The sequence below is a fragment of the Thalassophryne amazonica genome, chromosome 16 (assembly GCF_902500255.1).
Source record: "Thalassophryne amazonica chromosome 16, fThaAma1.1, whole genome shotgun sequence".
NCBI lineage: Eukaryota > Metazoa > Chordata > Actinopteri > Batrachoidiformes > Batrachoididae > Thalassophryne > Thalassophryne amazonica.
In genome coordinates, this window is record NC_047118.1 from 58,504,051 (window position 1) to 58,520,143 (window position 16,093).

Here is a 16,093-nt window from a genome sequence, read left to right on the forward strand (position 1 = left end):
CGTGCATACGGTAATATTTGAGCATATATTTATAAGAATCTTCTCGCCCAGAAGAAAAAAGAGCGCCAACAACTACTCTTAAGTGTGTTTGTCACTCGGAAACAGACACCTGCAGCCAGGTGTGAGTGGAAAAAGGCGCGGCATCAGGACGCAGAGGCCCGATCTGTGACATACTGGTCAGTCACTATTAATAATTTGTTATGTGTCCGACCTCGTACGTTGATCATTAAAATTAAATTCGTTAGTTCTAAAAGCCATCATAATTATTTATAGGAAAACGTTATATTTTTATTTCTCAAACAAATGTTTGGGCCTGAAAACAGTTTGGTCTTATTTTTCTACTAAGGTTTGAACTTTGAGAGAGTTTACACACGAGAGAAAAGTGAGAAAATGTTCATGCCTGATTGAGAAAGTGTATAAAGTGGTTTTACAGGGTTTTTACAGCTTTAAAACGTCTATAATAATTGCAAAAAAATAACGCTGACTACGTCGCAGTTTTGCGTATTACGGGCTATTTTTAGAACGTAACTCCAGCGATAAACGAGGGACCACTGTAACACTTTTTTGATTATACTACAAAACAATTAATACGACTGCCGCTTTTGACACTCTATTGGCACGCGTCGTGATTGGTGGAGTTCTTTTTCTTTGCCATCTTCCTGGCTTTCATGTCGTAAAATGAGGGTGTGTCTGAAGCGGAGTCTGAATATTTATGTGCGTGTTTATTATAATTACGATCGTTTTCACCCGCCGCATTTATCAAGATCACGTCAGGCGTACGCCGGAAATGGGCAGGTGCGCACTGCTTGATACATGTCACGGCAACTTTGGTGTACTTCAAATTTACACCGTAAATTTACGCCACAAGTGCGCAACGTTGATATATGAGGCCCATTGTATCTACCACCACCTTTTTTATACATGGCACAACCAAGAAGCATGGATGGATGAGCTAAAGCATATATTGATCAGCAAAACATTTCTGATTGAGTGGTATGAATGGCGTCATAATGAAGTCACATTATGAAGTCATATACATTCAGAAAGCAAAAACCAAGCACCATTACTTTACTTCATTGACACTGTGACGCACATAAAGACCGCAAGCATCCAAGAAAAATCACTTTAAAAATCTGGGAAAAATATACCTCACCGCTTCTTAAAGTCTTTGGATCATTGGTGAGACATGAAAGCAGTCACTGGTCGTGACTTTTCGTGCACCAAATAATTGTGAACAGGAGTTTGCTCCACACCAATAATGACGTGGCATTCAAATGTCAGTTTAATTGGCATTTGGCAATCCAGAACTCTACATCTCGGCGTTATGCCAAGAAAATCCAGGGTAACGTTGCAGCCACCAGCGCCAGAACAGTAAAAACCGAAAGCAACAAGAGCAGGCAGCGCGCAGTGGTGCAAATCCTGCGCCTCCGTCTGCGCGGCGGCCGGACCGCAGTCGTCACCGCGTTCAGCGCGTCCTCCTCATCCATGGGCCGCCCCTGGGTGCTGATGATGAAGATCTGAGAGGCGGTATGACAAGGACTGACCAGTCTGTGTCGCTGGATCCGCTCAGAGATCTCTCTGAAGCAGTGAGAGAGCCACTGAACGCCCCGCCGCGGACTGTCTGTGGAGGCGCGCTGCGCGTCCTGGTGCGGCTGCAGCGCCAGAGGAACCTCCAGAGTTTGTCCTCCATCTGGGTCTTTGTTCTCCGCGTGGGACGCCGCCGCCGCCGCCTCCTTTAGTTTCTTAATAAATGTGAGGTGTCGGCAGACGGGGCAGATGATGGTGTCCCTGATGTCTCCGTCTCTGCGCACGCTGACAAGCGTTTTGACCAAACAGTCGTGACAGAAGACGTGACCGCAGCTCAAGGTGCGCTCCGCGCCCGACAGGCTCTCGTAGCACACCGGACACTCGTGGTCCTGGTCGGTGTCAAATGCCATGAGAGCGCACTGCCTGCGTCCTCTGACGGCTCTGTCTGTCGGTGAAAGCGATCTGACTGACAGACAGACAGCGGCCCGTGAACGCATCACGCGAAGTGACCCAACTGGTTCGATTTTGTTTTGTTGTGGTGTATCACACACTCATAGACTGAAGCTGCAGCTCACACATCAGAAACAACAGACACCGACACAATAAAAAGGAACAAAGAGGGAGAAAATCTAAGAAGCAATCATGTCAGCTTCTATTTTTTTTTTTTTTTTTTAGAATCAGAATGGAATTTATTGCCAAGTAAGTTCTCACGTGCAATGAATCTGATCTGGTGTCATTTGTGCATAAACACAATAAAAGAAAATACTTCTGCAAGAAATAATAGGTGCAAAAACAACAATAAAAGACAAGAGAGAAAAAAAAATCTTCTGTCAGAAGTAAAGGAGCCAAACAGACAAATGGGCAAAGTTTACTGTCGAATAGATACAGTGGATTGGTGGAATGGGGCTGTGCAGGCATGCAGACCAACAGTACAGGGATGATCAGTCTTCTTTAAATCTTTTATATTTAATTCAGATATTGACATTTTTACTGCAGTATCACAATTATAATTTGTGGCTTTTTAAAAAAAATTCTTACAGCTGTTACTTGTTTTGCTGCAACTGTCTTCAAAAGTCAAAATGTATTTATTCATACATTCATTTTCTGTCTTTTTAGAAATTCTTAAATTGTATCATTATAACTGAAAATCTATTTATATGAAGTTTTTTGGCTTTTTATCTCAATTATGGCTTGAAAAAGTCAGAAGTTTGACTTATACATTGTAATTTTTATGTAATTTAGAGTTCTGAAATTACCAAAAGGGCTTTTCAATGTCATTTAAAAAACATTGACTTGGCATTTCATAATAGTACATTATTATTATTGTTGTTTTTTTGTTGTTGTTGTTTTTAAGCAGCAGCAGCAGTTATTCAGTTTATTTATTTATTGTGGAAAGCTTCTATTCTATATTTAAGAAAACCTTCACCTATATTTCAATTTATAAGGGGAAATAGATTAAGCACAAGATTTGACACTATTATATCATTCACAAATGCTCCTTTGTATTTCTGACAAAAGTATGAACGGATTTTATGGCAATGATGAACACCACACAAGCGATGGCACGCCACCTTGTGGTCGTCCGGGTGAAATCATTGGAATTGGAAATACCCATTCACCAGTCACTTCATTGGGTACACCTTGCTAGTAGATTACATTAGATTAAATACAACTTTATTGATCTCTTGGGAAGACTCCCTCAGGAAAATTGAAGTTCCAGCAGCATTGTATAGCAGCACACAGAGTATCAAAAGTGAATGTAAAAAAGAAAAACAGTTTGCAAATATCAGTATAAATACACAAATATAAATACCAGACATACTGATTGCTACTTGCTTTCTGTATTGCTTAGTACTGGGTTGGACCCCCTTTTGCTTTCAGAAGTGCCTCAGTTCTTCTTGGCATAGATTCAACAAGGTGTTGGAAACATTCTTCAGAGATGTTGCTCCATATTGACACGTTGGCCCCACACAGTCGCCCATTCTCCTCTGACCTCTGACATCAACAAGACATTTTCATCCACATATCTGCCACTCACTGGATATCATCTCTTTTTTGGTCCATTCTCTGTAAAAACCCTCGAGATGGTTGTGTGTGAAAATTCCAGTAGACCAGCCCGTCTGGCACCAACATCCACGCAATGTTCAAAGTCACTTAAATCCCCTTTCTCCCTGTTCTGATGCTCTGTTTGAACTTTGGCAAGTTGTCTTCACTGTGTCTTGATGCCTAAATGGATTGAGTTGCTGCCATGTGATTGGCTGATTAGGTATTTGTGTTAAAAAGCAGTTGATCAGGTGTACTTAATAAAGTGGCCAGTGAGTGAGTATAATACAGTGAAGGATAATGTGGCTGATTTTGGTCACCGTACTTTTTGCCAACAAACTTTTTATTTCACTCTTTTTTCTAATTACATAGAACACTGAAAATACATAAAATACAAATATAGGTGCTCATAAAACATCATTTGAAAAATGCAACATTTTGATAATCTAAATAGTATTTTAGCATTTTTATTTTGTTGTTGTTATCTAGTCTACCTCTCCTTTTGTATCACAGTAGCACTTAATTGCCATAAACTGTCTGTTTTATTTTAAAGAAACTATTATCAGAATAATCTTTCAATCTGACCAACTTCCCTCAAAAATTTTGTTTCTATTAGAAAACGGCACTCTTTCATCTCTGATCGATATCTGAATTCCGTTCACTGACTTCACTCAGTGAACAAAATCACTTCACTTGGATTGAGATGAGTCAGTGAATCCAAGTAATAAGTTAAATATGGTAATAAACAAGGAGTTAAACTCACATGTTCATTATGTAGTTGCAGGGGTGCCGAAAGGGGGAGAATAAGGAGAAGGATTCTAGGGACCCATGATTGACAGGGGCCCAGAGAGGCGCCCTATACAACCCCTGGCAAAAATTATGGAATCACCGGCCTCAGAGGATGTTCATTCAGTTGTTTAATTTTGTAGAAAAAAAGCAGATCACAGACATGACACAAAACTAAAGTCATTTCAAATGGCAACTTTCCGGCTTTAAGAAACACTATAAGAAATCAAGAAAAAAGATTGTGGCAGTCAGTAACGGTTACTTTTTTAGACCAAGCAGAGGAAAAAAATATGGAATCACTCAATTCTGAGGAAAAAATTATGGAATCACCCTGTAAATTTTCATCCCCCAAATTAACACCTGTATCAAATCAGATCTGCTCATTGACATTAACCCTATGCCATGACATTGACCCTATGTGTCTTTTTGCAAGGAATGTTTTTGCAGTTTTTGCTCTATGGCAAGATACATTATCATCTTGAAAAATGATTTCATCATCCCGAAACATCCTTTCAATTGTCCAAAATATCAACATAAACTTGTGCATTTATTGATGATGTAATAACAGCCATCTCCCCAGTGCCTTTACCTGACATGCAGCCCCATATCATCAATGACTGTGGAAATTTACATGTTCTCTTCAGGCAGTCATCTTTATAAATCTCATTGGAAAGGCACCAAACAAAAGTTCCAGCATCATCACCTTGCCCAATGCAGATTCGAGATTCATCACTGAATATGACTTTCATCCAGTCATCCACAGTCCACAATTGCTTTTCCTTAGCCCATTGTAACCTTGTTTTTTCTGTTTAGGTGTTAATGATGGCTTTCGTTTAGCTTTTCTGTATGTAAATCCCATTTCCTTAGGCGGTTTCTTACAGTTCGGTCACAGACGTTGACTCCAGTTTCCTCCCATTCGTTCCTCATTTGTTTTGTTGTACATTTTTCGATTTTTGAGACATATTGCTTTAAGTTTTCTGTCTTGACGCTTTGATGTCTTCCTTGGTCTAATCCTCTCCTTTGTTTCAATTGACATCTCTCGTGTTGGAGCCATGATTCATGTCAGTCCACTTGGTGCAACAGCTCTCCAAGGTGTGATCATTCCTTTTTAGATGCAGCCTAATGAGCAGATCTGATATGATGCAGGTGTTAGTTTTGGGGATGAAAATTTACAGGGTGATTCCATAATTTTTTCCTCAGAATTGAGTGATTCCATATTTTTTTCCTCTGCTTGGTCTAAAAAAGTAACCGTTACTGACTGCCACAATCTTTTTTTCTTGATTTCTTATAGTGTTTCTTAAAGCCAGAAAGTTGCCATTTGAAATGACTTTAGTTTTGTGTCATGTCTGTGATCTGCTTTTTTTCTACAAAATTAAACAACTGAATGAACATCCTCCGAGGCCGGTGATTCCATAATTTTTGTCAGGGGTTGTACAATTATAATAGACAAAATAATATGAGGGGTGGCCCAGAAGATTATTTTCATGGGATCCAAAATCCCTGGCGGTGCCCCTGTGTAGATTATTATTATAATTATACATTGAACATAATTTAATTTTGCTTAATTTATAATCGATTATAGCATTTTTGTTCCATTCGTTGTTATTTGTGTTTAAGTTGTGTTTGTTTGTTTTTTGGTGTGTGGAATTTTAAAATAAACATCTGTAACCTCACAATGCAGATGTGGATTCTTACCATTGGTGAATCCACAATGACAGTTTTATTTGTTATTTGTTTTTTTGGGGGGGGGGGGGGGGACTGGCTCAAGTGACTCAAGTGAACTGGATCACTTTAGTGAGGGGTTCACAGTCACCCCAGTCCATAAAATGAACCGAATTTACCACCACTAGTTTGACTATTGCCTGCCCTCCAGTGGACGCAGTGCAAAACAACTCCACAGTCCATTCATTCATTCAGCTTCAATTAAGGGTCACGGGTGGCTGAACCCTAACCCAGCAACCACAGGGCATGACATAAGGTACACCCTGGGCCACATATAGACAAACAAACACACCCACACCAGCACGCACAGCTATGGTCAATTTAAAGTGTCCAATTCATTTAACCTGCATATCTTTGGATGTGGAGGAAGCCGGCAGTGGTGTCAAAGTACAACATTTGTTACTTAAGTAGAAGTATAGATACTGCAGTTTAAAAACACTCTGGTAAAAGTTGAAGTATCAACTTGACCTCTTTACTCAAGTAAAAGTGAAAAAGTATGTACTCCAAAACCTACTTAAAGTATAAAAGTATAAAGTAACCTTTAAAAAAAAGGTAGATGCCACTATATGAATTGAAAGCTTAATTTAAAACTGATTCGTTTCTACATGTGGCCCAAGACCCAAAACCCAAAATTACCCCCCAACACCACCTGCACGAAAATGTTTCAATTCTAGAAACTCTGAAATGCAATCTGGGACTATTCCAGACAATAAACTGCAGTGAGTGCAGCATCCATTTAGTGAAGAAAAAAAAAAAAAAAAAAAAAAAACTTTCCTTATTCAAATTCATTCCAGTAGTATTCTGCTCTTACAAGGATGCAGCAGTTTTCTAGTTTGGCAGATTGTTGTTGTTGGTAGTTTCCTCACTTGCGAGGATAGTGGGAAGGCCTTTTTTTTTTTTTAGTTTATATTCTACAAGCCCTCTGGTGGCTGAAAAGTCCGATGCGGGATGCACAAGACCTGTTATACTTGGGGCAAATGAACACTTGAGTAGGCTGGGCTTGTGCTGCTGCCCGCTCTTTCTATCTTTGACGCTTCTGGCGTGAGGCCTCACTTCTTTCTGCCTCAAACTTCAGGCTGGCGGATTTGATGCTGGAACGCCAGCTGAGTCTATCTGTAGCTAGATGCTGCCATGACTGATGCTGAATGCCTGCAAGGGAGAGCTGTTTCTTCAGCTGGTCCTTATAGCGCTTTTTGGGGGCCCCTTGGTTTCGTCTCCCTTCCTTGAGCTCGCCCAAAGAGAATTAATTTTGGCATGCATGTATCATCCATCCTGGCTACGTGACCTGCCCAACAAAGCTGTTGTTTGAGTATAATAGACTCCATGCTGGGCAATCTGGCTCTGGTAAGGATGTCCTCATTTGAGATGTAGTCCTGCCACTTGATCCCGAAGATGTTTCGGAGACAACGCTGATGAAAGCGTTCCAGTAATCTGATCTGCTGGTGATACAGAACCCAGGTTTCAGCTCCATACAGGAGGGTAGGGACCACAATGGCTCTGTAGACCTGCACTTTTGTGGAAAGGCGCAGTGCATGATTCTGCCAGACGTTCTTTGAGAGTCGACCAAAAGAACTGCTGGCCTTGGCAAGGCGACTGTCTAGGTCCTTGGCAACAGATGCGTCGTTTGAGATAACACTACCGAGATACGTGAAGTGCTCTACTGCATTCAGGCTGGTACATTCGATGTTGATTTGGGGTGGGGTATATGCTGTATGGGGGACCGGTTGATATAGCACTTCTGTCTTTCTCAGGCTGATAGTGAGGCTGAAGGCTCTTGCTGCTTCAGCAAAACAGTTGACAATGTGCTGCAAGGCTTGCTCCGTATGGGCGACGAGGGCGCAGTCATCTGCGAAGAGCAGCTCCATGATTAGCTGTTCTGTGATTTTAGTGTGGGACAGAAGGCACCGCAAGTTAAACAGACTACCGTCGGTTCTGAAGCGGATATAGATGCCGTCTGTCAAGTCTTTGGCCTCACGAAGCATCATGCTGAAGAAGATGGAGAACAGAGTGGGCACGAGGATGCAACCTTGTTTGACGCCATTTGAGATGGGGAAGCTGCCGTACAGAGTCCCGTTGTACTTCACTTGTCCCATCTGGACTTCATGCAGCTGGCGGATGATGGTGAGGAGCTTTGGAGGGCAGCCAAGGCGTGCAAGAATCTTCCACAAACCCTCACGACTGACCGTGTCAAAAGCCTTGGTTAAGTCTATGAAGGCTGCATAAAGGGCCATGTTCTGTTCTCTGCACTTCTCCTGGATCTGTCTCAGGACGAAGATCATGTCGGTGGTTCCCCTGTTGGCCCGAAATCCGCACTGACTCTCGGGAGTATTTTCATGTGCTATGGTAGGGGTAAGCCTGTTGAGCAGCACTCGAGCCAAAATCTTACCTGCTATTGAGAGGAGAGTGATGCCCCGGTAATTAGAACAGTCGGACTTGTCGCCCTTGTTCTTGCACAGGGAGACAATGGCCGCATCCCGAAGGTCATGTGGAACCATTTCCTTTTCCCAGCAACTGGAGAAGAGAATCTGAAGGTTGTCGAGGACTGCCTCACCTCCATTTTGGTACACCTCTGCTGGGATGCCATCTATGCCAGGAGACTTCCCTGGATTCAGCTGCGTGGTGGCCTTTCGGATCTCTTCAAGTGTTGGGGGGTCATCAAGTTCCCATTTCACCTCCACCTGGGGAATCTTCTCGACTGATGACTCTTTCACAGTGTGCTTGTCACTGAAGAGGTTTTCAAAGTGTTCTGACCAACGCTGCATAATGGTTTCCTTGTCCGTCAGAAGGGTGGAGCCGTCTGAGGAGCGCAGGGCTGCTTGCACTTGATGTGCTGGCCCATGGATGGTCTTAAGGGCTTCATAAAAGGAGCGCATGTCTCCGGCATCGGCATGTTGTTGTGTATTCTCCGCAAAAGCTAGCCACCAATCGTTCTGCAGTATGCAGAGCTTGCTTTGCAGGGTGGAGCAGGCATTTCTGTAAGCTGTCTTGGCAGAGTGGTCATCAGGTTTAGCTAAAAGAGTCTTGTGGCATGCACGTTTCTTTTCTAGTCGTTCCTGGATCTGTGCATCAGACTCATCAAACCAGTCTTTAGTTTTCCTGGCTGAGAAGCCCACTACTTCTGCTGCCGTCTCCTGAAGGATGGTCTTAATCTCATCCACTGTTGTTCAGGGTCGTCAGGCAGGCCTTCTCCTCCACCCAGTCCTCTCCTCTAGTTTGGCCTGGAACTCCATTTTGTGTCTATGTCTTGCAGCTTGTGGACTTGTAGCTTCTTAAACTGTGGGCCTTTCTTCTTAGGAGGGGGCTTGAAAGTGAAAGCAAACTTGGAACGGACCAAGCGATGATCAGTACAGGAATCCGCGCTAGGCATCACCCTGGTATGTAGTACGTCTCTTCTATCACGCTGTCGCGTCAGAACGTAGTCCAGAAGGTGCCAGTGTTTGGAGCGTGGGTGTCTCCAGGTTGCTTTGAATCTCTCTTTCTGTTGGAACAGGCTGTTGGTGATCGTCAAGTCATGTGCAGAGCAGAACTCCAGCAGCAGGCGGCCACTGTCGTTACAGTTGCCTATGCCATGTTTCCCTAGCACGTCCTTCCATACATCAGAGTCACGGCCCACTCTGGCGTTGAAATCTCCCATGATGAGGAGCTTGTCCTGGGTGTCGACGCGCTGTAGAAGGTTGTGCAGATCGCTATAGAAAGCCTCCTTAACTCCGATGTCGGCCTGCATGGTTGGGGCATACACACTAACAATAGTGGCAAAATCCTTGTTGTTGATGGGGAGCCGGAGTGACATGAGTCGGTCAGAATGTCCAACTGGCAAACTGTGTAACCTATGTGCTATGGCGCTCTTAATCATGAACCCGACCCCTGAGAGTCAACGATCTTCTTTAGCCTTCCTTGACCAGAACAGTGTGTAGCCTGTGCCTTCCTCGGTGAGTGACCCTTGGTCTGCAAAGCACACCTCGCTGAGTGCAGCAATGTCTATGTCAAGCCTTGCTAGCTCTTTGGCGACTAAGGCTGAGCGTCTTCGAGGACGATCGCTATTGTCTGAGTCCATCATTGTGCGTACATTCCAGCACGCAATTTTCAGGTTCTTTGTTTTACTTTTCGCACTGCATGTAGTGATGCCCATTGGCAGCGGTGAGCCAACCGGGTCTAGTGAGACAAGCCATGTTTAGACCACCTTTTCTAGGTCTGTCTCCATGTGGAGCAAGCAGGGCTATCCCTAAACAGGGCTGCTTGGTCACCCAGGGCCCTGCCGGATGATGCTGTTGTCTCGGGTCAGCAATCAAACGACCATAGCTCCTGAACTGCCTGCATGCAGGATCGAGACTGCAGCTCCCAGTGCCATCATGCACCTGCTGTTTTCACCTCTTCTCATCGCTGCAGGGCTTTCCTTCCCGTCTGCGCTCGTTGCTTAAAGTGGGGATCAGCTTGCGCACACCAATTCCACTCTTTAGGCAAGGTGGCACTCCACAGTGGCACAGACAAGCTGAGACAGCTGTGGCGACCACAAGGCTGTAGGTTTTACATCAGAGTGACCTTCTCCTAGCCTCTGGCTAAAGAACCTTCCTCGGAGCCACGGGGGCAGTAACCCAGGCTGGGGGTTTAACATCAGGGTTTTCCTTCCCCTAGGTGGACCGCCTTTACAGGGCTAATGAGTCCCATCTACCCACTGCTATAACCCAGTCAGCTGGGAGGCTCGTGATGGCGGGAGCGCCTAGATCCCGTATAGGTCATGGACCTACCACTGCCATACTTGAATAAACAATATCTGTGTTGTAAAACAATAACAACAAAAACACAAAGCCAACCTAGTGAAAACCAACGTGAGTGCAGCTCCAGGAAAACCTACCTGAAACAATCTAAAACTGACTGAAAATAAATCTGACTCAATCTAAACCGAAAACAATTCATCTAACGCAACGTAACTATAGCTTGTAAGCTAACAAACGGAATATCAAATCAAATCAAGTTTATTTATTTATTTATATAGTGCCAAGTCACAACAAACAGTCGCCCCAAGGCGCTTTATATTGTAAGGCAAGAGCCATACAACAATTACAGAAAAACAGAAAAAAAAAAGTTTGGCAGATAGTTCTGGAGGAAATCACTGAAGAAATTAACACATTGAAAATATGGTTTGACCGAAACAAATTGTCATTAAATAAGACAGGGATGAAGTGGAGGTGTAAGAGTCACTAGGTGTTCACAGGAAACATTTATGTATGTATGTTCATTGTTAGTTGCTTTTATATTTTCTGTTGTGTTTCTATTCAGGTTCTTTTTGCCTCTTTCTCTAAAATTGTATATAATAATCATTAGATTATTAATATGTAAACAAAAATAAATTTAAGAAATATTACAATTTGAAAACAAATGCACCCGAACGTGATGAGAGCTGCTTAATGCTAACTTTTAACATTGAAAACGCCATAGACATGCTAATGCGTTAGCGTTGCTCCCGTTTTTAAGTTATAAAATACATCTATCAACTGTTTCAGAAGACCATAACAGGTCGGTTTAACATAGAAAAGGTAAATAATACTCACAGACGTATGCTCTTTAGCGGGGGAAAATTAAGCAAAAGAAAGAAAGAATAAACGAAGCAATAGGTCGAAGCATTGCTTCAATCTGCGAACCACTGCTTGGATTGGTTCACGGTTCAAAGCAAAGCCGTGCTGCAGAAAAGTTGATTAGAGGCGCACATGACGTGAAATATATATATATAAAAATTAAACTGAAGCCAAGAGTAACGAGGCTGTTTGTTTTAAAAATGTAAGGAATAGAAAGTACAGATACTTGTGTGAAAATGTAATGAGTAGAAGTCAGAAGTAGGCAGAAAAATAAGTAAAGGAGTAAAGTATAGATACCTAAAAAGTGTACTTAAGTACAGTAACGAAGTATTTGTACTTCGTTACTTGACACCTCTGGAAGCCGGAGCACCCGGAAGGAACCCATGCAAACACGGGGAGAACATGCAAACTCCACACAGAAAGGCCACAGGTGGGAATCGACAAGGCCCTTTCAAGAATTTGGGGGCCCAAAGCAAAATGGACTTGCAGGCTCCCTTACGCCTCAGCACTCCACCCTGTCTGCCGAAAGCTCATATGAACCACAGCATAGACACACAGTTTAAGCTCACACTTTATATCAATAAAATAACAGTAAAATATTTCTTTGACAGTGCATTTGAACATTTGCAAAAACCCCAACACCATCCCATTTTTTTCTTATTGCAAATTTTATTTTACTTGCACATTTCATTTGCACATTCAGTCATTCATTCATTCATCTTCTACCGCTTAGTCCAATTAAGGGTCGCGGGGAGCTGGAGCCTATCCCAGCAGTCATAGAGCGTGAGGCGGGGTACACCCAGGACAGGACGCCAGTCTGTCGTAGGGCCACAAATAGACAAACAAACACAGACACACACACACACCTACGGACAATTTTTTAAAGATGTCTTTGGATGTGGGAGGAAACCGGAACACCCGGAGGAAACCCATGCAAACACGGGGAGAACATGCAAACTCCACACAGAAAGGCCATGGGAATTGAACCCACGACCTTCTCGCTGTGAGGCAACAGTGCTAACCACTAAGCCACCGTGCTGCCCTTCATTTGCACATTTTTTTCTTTTTTTACTGTGAATTATTCCGTGTTTAGTGTATATTCGTACAGAGAGAGTGCTGCTCAAACTCAAGTCAAATACCCTGTTTTCTTTTGGATACTTTGTGAATAAAGGCTGTTCTGATTCTGAGTGCAAATTGTGTACTGACTACAAAATCCAGAATACTTCAAAAATGTGCACAGTAACGAAATCAAACATGCTTTAAAAATGTTATTAAAAATAAGTTATTAACTAAAGTAATATTTAAATGTGAACATGTATAAGTTGTTAACTTAAGGGGGAGGAGATGTGGTATCATAGATACAGTTGTATACAAAAGTTTGGGCACCCCTGATAATTTTCATGATTTTCCTTTATAAATCATTGGTTGTCTGTATCAGAAATTTCAGCTAAATATATCATATAGCAGATGAACACACTGATATTTGAGAAGTGAAATGAAGTTTTTAGTATTTACAGAAAATGTGCAATAATTATTTTTAAAAAAATTAGGCAGGTGCATAAATTTGGGCACCCTTGTCATTTTATTGATTTGAATACATTTAGCACGAATTATTGGAACACAAAATTGGTTTGGTAAGCACATTGACCCTTGACCTCCTTACACAAGTGTCCCAAGTCCCATCAAAATGAACTAGTACACATCGAGATGAGTTCCACTGCACAACTGCGTTGTGCATCTCTCTACCCTGGACCAGAGAGAACATAGAGAGGGCCGACTCCCACAAAATGATGTAATTTGGACATCATTTTGATTGTGTGTAACTGGAGCAGCTTGGCTGTTGCAGTGGAGTGACGTTTTGTAAACAAAACTTCTCTTGAGTGTACTACAAGCTACTGTAATACACTATTTCACTTTCAAACACAAGGAACTACTATTGCAAATGTTTATTTACACAGCTGTTATGAGTGTACAGAGTGGAAAATAAGGCGCTGTAAGTATATTATAACCTAGGCAGCCTGAGCTTTTATATTTTTAGTTTTATATTATATATTTTCTGTTGTGTTTTTAATCAGGTTTTTTTGTCTCTTTCTCTAAAATTGTAGCATTATTATTACTATTATTGTTGTTATTGCTATTATTAATATATAAACAAAAATAAATTTAAAAATATTACAATTTGCAATACATTTGACTCTTTTACGACAACAAATGCTGAGCCATTATTATACAGAAAACAAATGCACACAAACGTGCTGACAGCTGCAACAGCTTAATGCTAACTTCAACACTGAAAATGTCATAGACATGCTAATGTGTTAGCATCGGTCCCGTTTTTAAGTTATAAAATACATCAACTGTCCATAACAGGCTGGTTTAACATATAAAAGGTAAATATTACTCACAGACATATGCTCTTTAGGGTTTTATTGGGGGAGAATTAAGATAAAGCGAAATAAAACAATGAATCAACGAAGCATTAGATCAAGCACTGCTTCGAACTGTGAATCACTGCTTCGATTTGTTCAAGGTTCAAAGCAAAGCCGTGCTGCAGAAAAGTTGATTACAGACCTGCTGCAGGGTCTGTAATCAATGTAGAGAAATTATCATCTTCCTGACAAACACCCCCAAAAACAACGGCCACTCTGAAGGACCAATAAGGGAATTGTTAAGCAAAAAGGTAGATGTCAGTGCATCGAAAAATTTCTTAACAATACCCTTTGGAAAGGAGTAGAATGCCACTTCCTTGTTTGTTTTGGTGTACTTGGTGCAAGTAATAGCCGAACACTCAGTTCCTTTAGATCTTGAAGTTTTTCTGATGTTGCTGGTATGATAGTTATGATCCATGGTCATGAAAAATGCACATAAACAAAAACTTTTGTCTCTAGTATGACTACAGTGACACAAAGACTGCCATTGTGCATCTATAGCAACACCCAGTTACACACATTCAAAATGGCGGCCGGCGCTCAGCCAATTACAATGCAGCATATCGGAAGTCGACCCTCTCTATGTTCTCTCTGCCTGGACTTTACATCGAGCTGAGCTATGTCACGTGGCTAGCTACTGTGGGAGGGGCCCCTTGAGGGGGATTCCAATAACAGTGTCGCTCCACTTTCCTGCATTGATTTTCACATAATTTAAAGGGGACTCACACAGTTTGTCATTGTATAAAATTCATAACCAGTTGTTTTCTGGAGGCCCCAGGCCAGGTCAGGGCCCCAGGCAACTGACTGGTTTGTTTGCCTTGTTGCAACAGGCCTGGAAATCGATCATATGACCTTCTTGCTGTGAGGCAACAGTGCTGCCATGCTACAGTCCAAGTGATTATTATTATTATTTGTTCTCACTGTACTAAAGCTTCTACACCCCCATGTTGATTACAGTGGTTATAACCAGTTGAGAATACTGTAGATACTCAGTTCAAACTAAATCATGTTCATCAAAGTGTTAATAACAATTTTTCTGCATGTTAATATAATTTCTTCAACCATCCAAACAATGATAGAAATAAATTAAGAAGAATAACAAAATGTTGTTGATCTCATCTTTTAATTTCTGTTACATAATTAAATGTTTGTCTATTTTTGTAATTGTCCTTTTATATTATTATTATTATTATTATTATTATGGAATTTGTTAGGTTTGGTTATATCTTATTTCACTGCTTAGTGTATTTTCTAGGACCTGTCTTGTTTTTGTTTGCTGTGTAAGACTTCAGTGGAAGTAATTTTTGTACTTTTTTGTGATATTCTCGAAATCCTGATATGAAAGTGAATTGTGTGCTTATATATTCATTCATTCATCTTCTACCGCTTAGTCCATTTAAGGGTCGCAGGGGGCTGGAGCCTATCCCTGCAGCCATAGAGCGTGAGGCGGGGTACACCCAGGACAGGACGCCAGTCTGTCGCAGGGCCACAAACAGACAAACAAACACAGACACACCCACACACACACACACACACACACACCTATGGACAATTTAAAGATTCCAATCCATTTAACCCGCATGTCTTTGGATGTGGGAGGAAACCGGAGCACCCGGAGGAAACCCACACAAACACGGGGAGAATATGCAAACTCCACAGAGAAAGGCCACGGGAATTGAACCCATGACCTTCTCGCTGTGAGGCAACAGTGCTAACCACTAATCCTGTGTGCTTATATATTTTATGTATATTCTGCGCTTTCAATAAGAAGAAGAAGAAGAAGAAGAACAACAACAACAACAATAACAATAATAATAATAATAATAATAATAATAATAAAAAATGTAATATTTAATTATTTCATCAATTCATTTTAGCATTTGATCCCAAAGCATGAATTCTTGGTACAGTATGAGAAGTAGAGATCTACAATGTTTGTGTATACACCGGGGGGCTGTTGAAGAATTTCATGTCCCGTGGATCAGGGTTCATGTGGTCGGGTTTCGGCCGTAT

The 16,093-nt window shown here is 41.7% G+C and overlaps 1 protein-coding gene across 1 annotated transcript; it reads right to left on the reverse strand.

Moving 5' to 3' along the window:
* Positions 1–761: 761 nt before the first annotated feature.
* LOC117528499 (RING finger protein 222) lies at positions 762–2,014 on the reverse strand. Its single transcript, XM_034191140.1, has one exon. It carries the CDS (start codon positions 1,935–1,937, stop codon positions 1,323–1,325), a length of 615 nt encoding a protein of 204 aa, XP_034047031.1. The 5' UTR covers positions 1,938–2,014; the 3' UTR covers positions 762–1,322.
* Between the last annotated feature and the right edge of the window lie 14,079 nt (positions 2,015–16,093).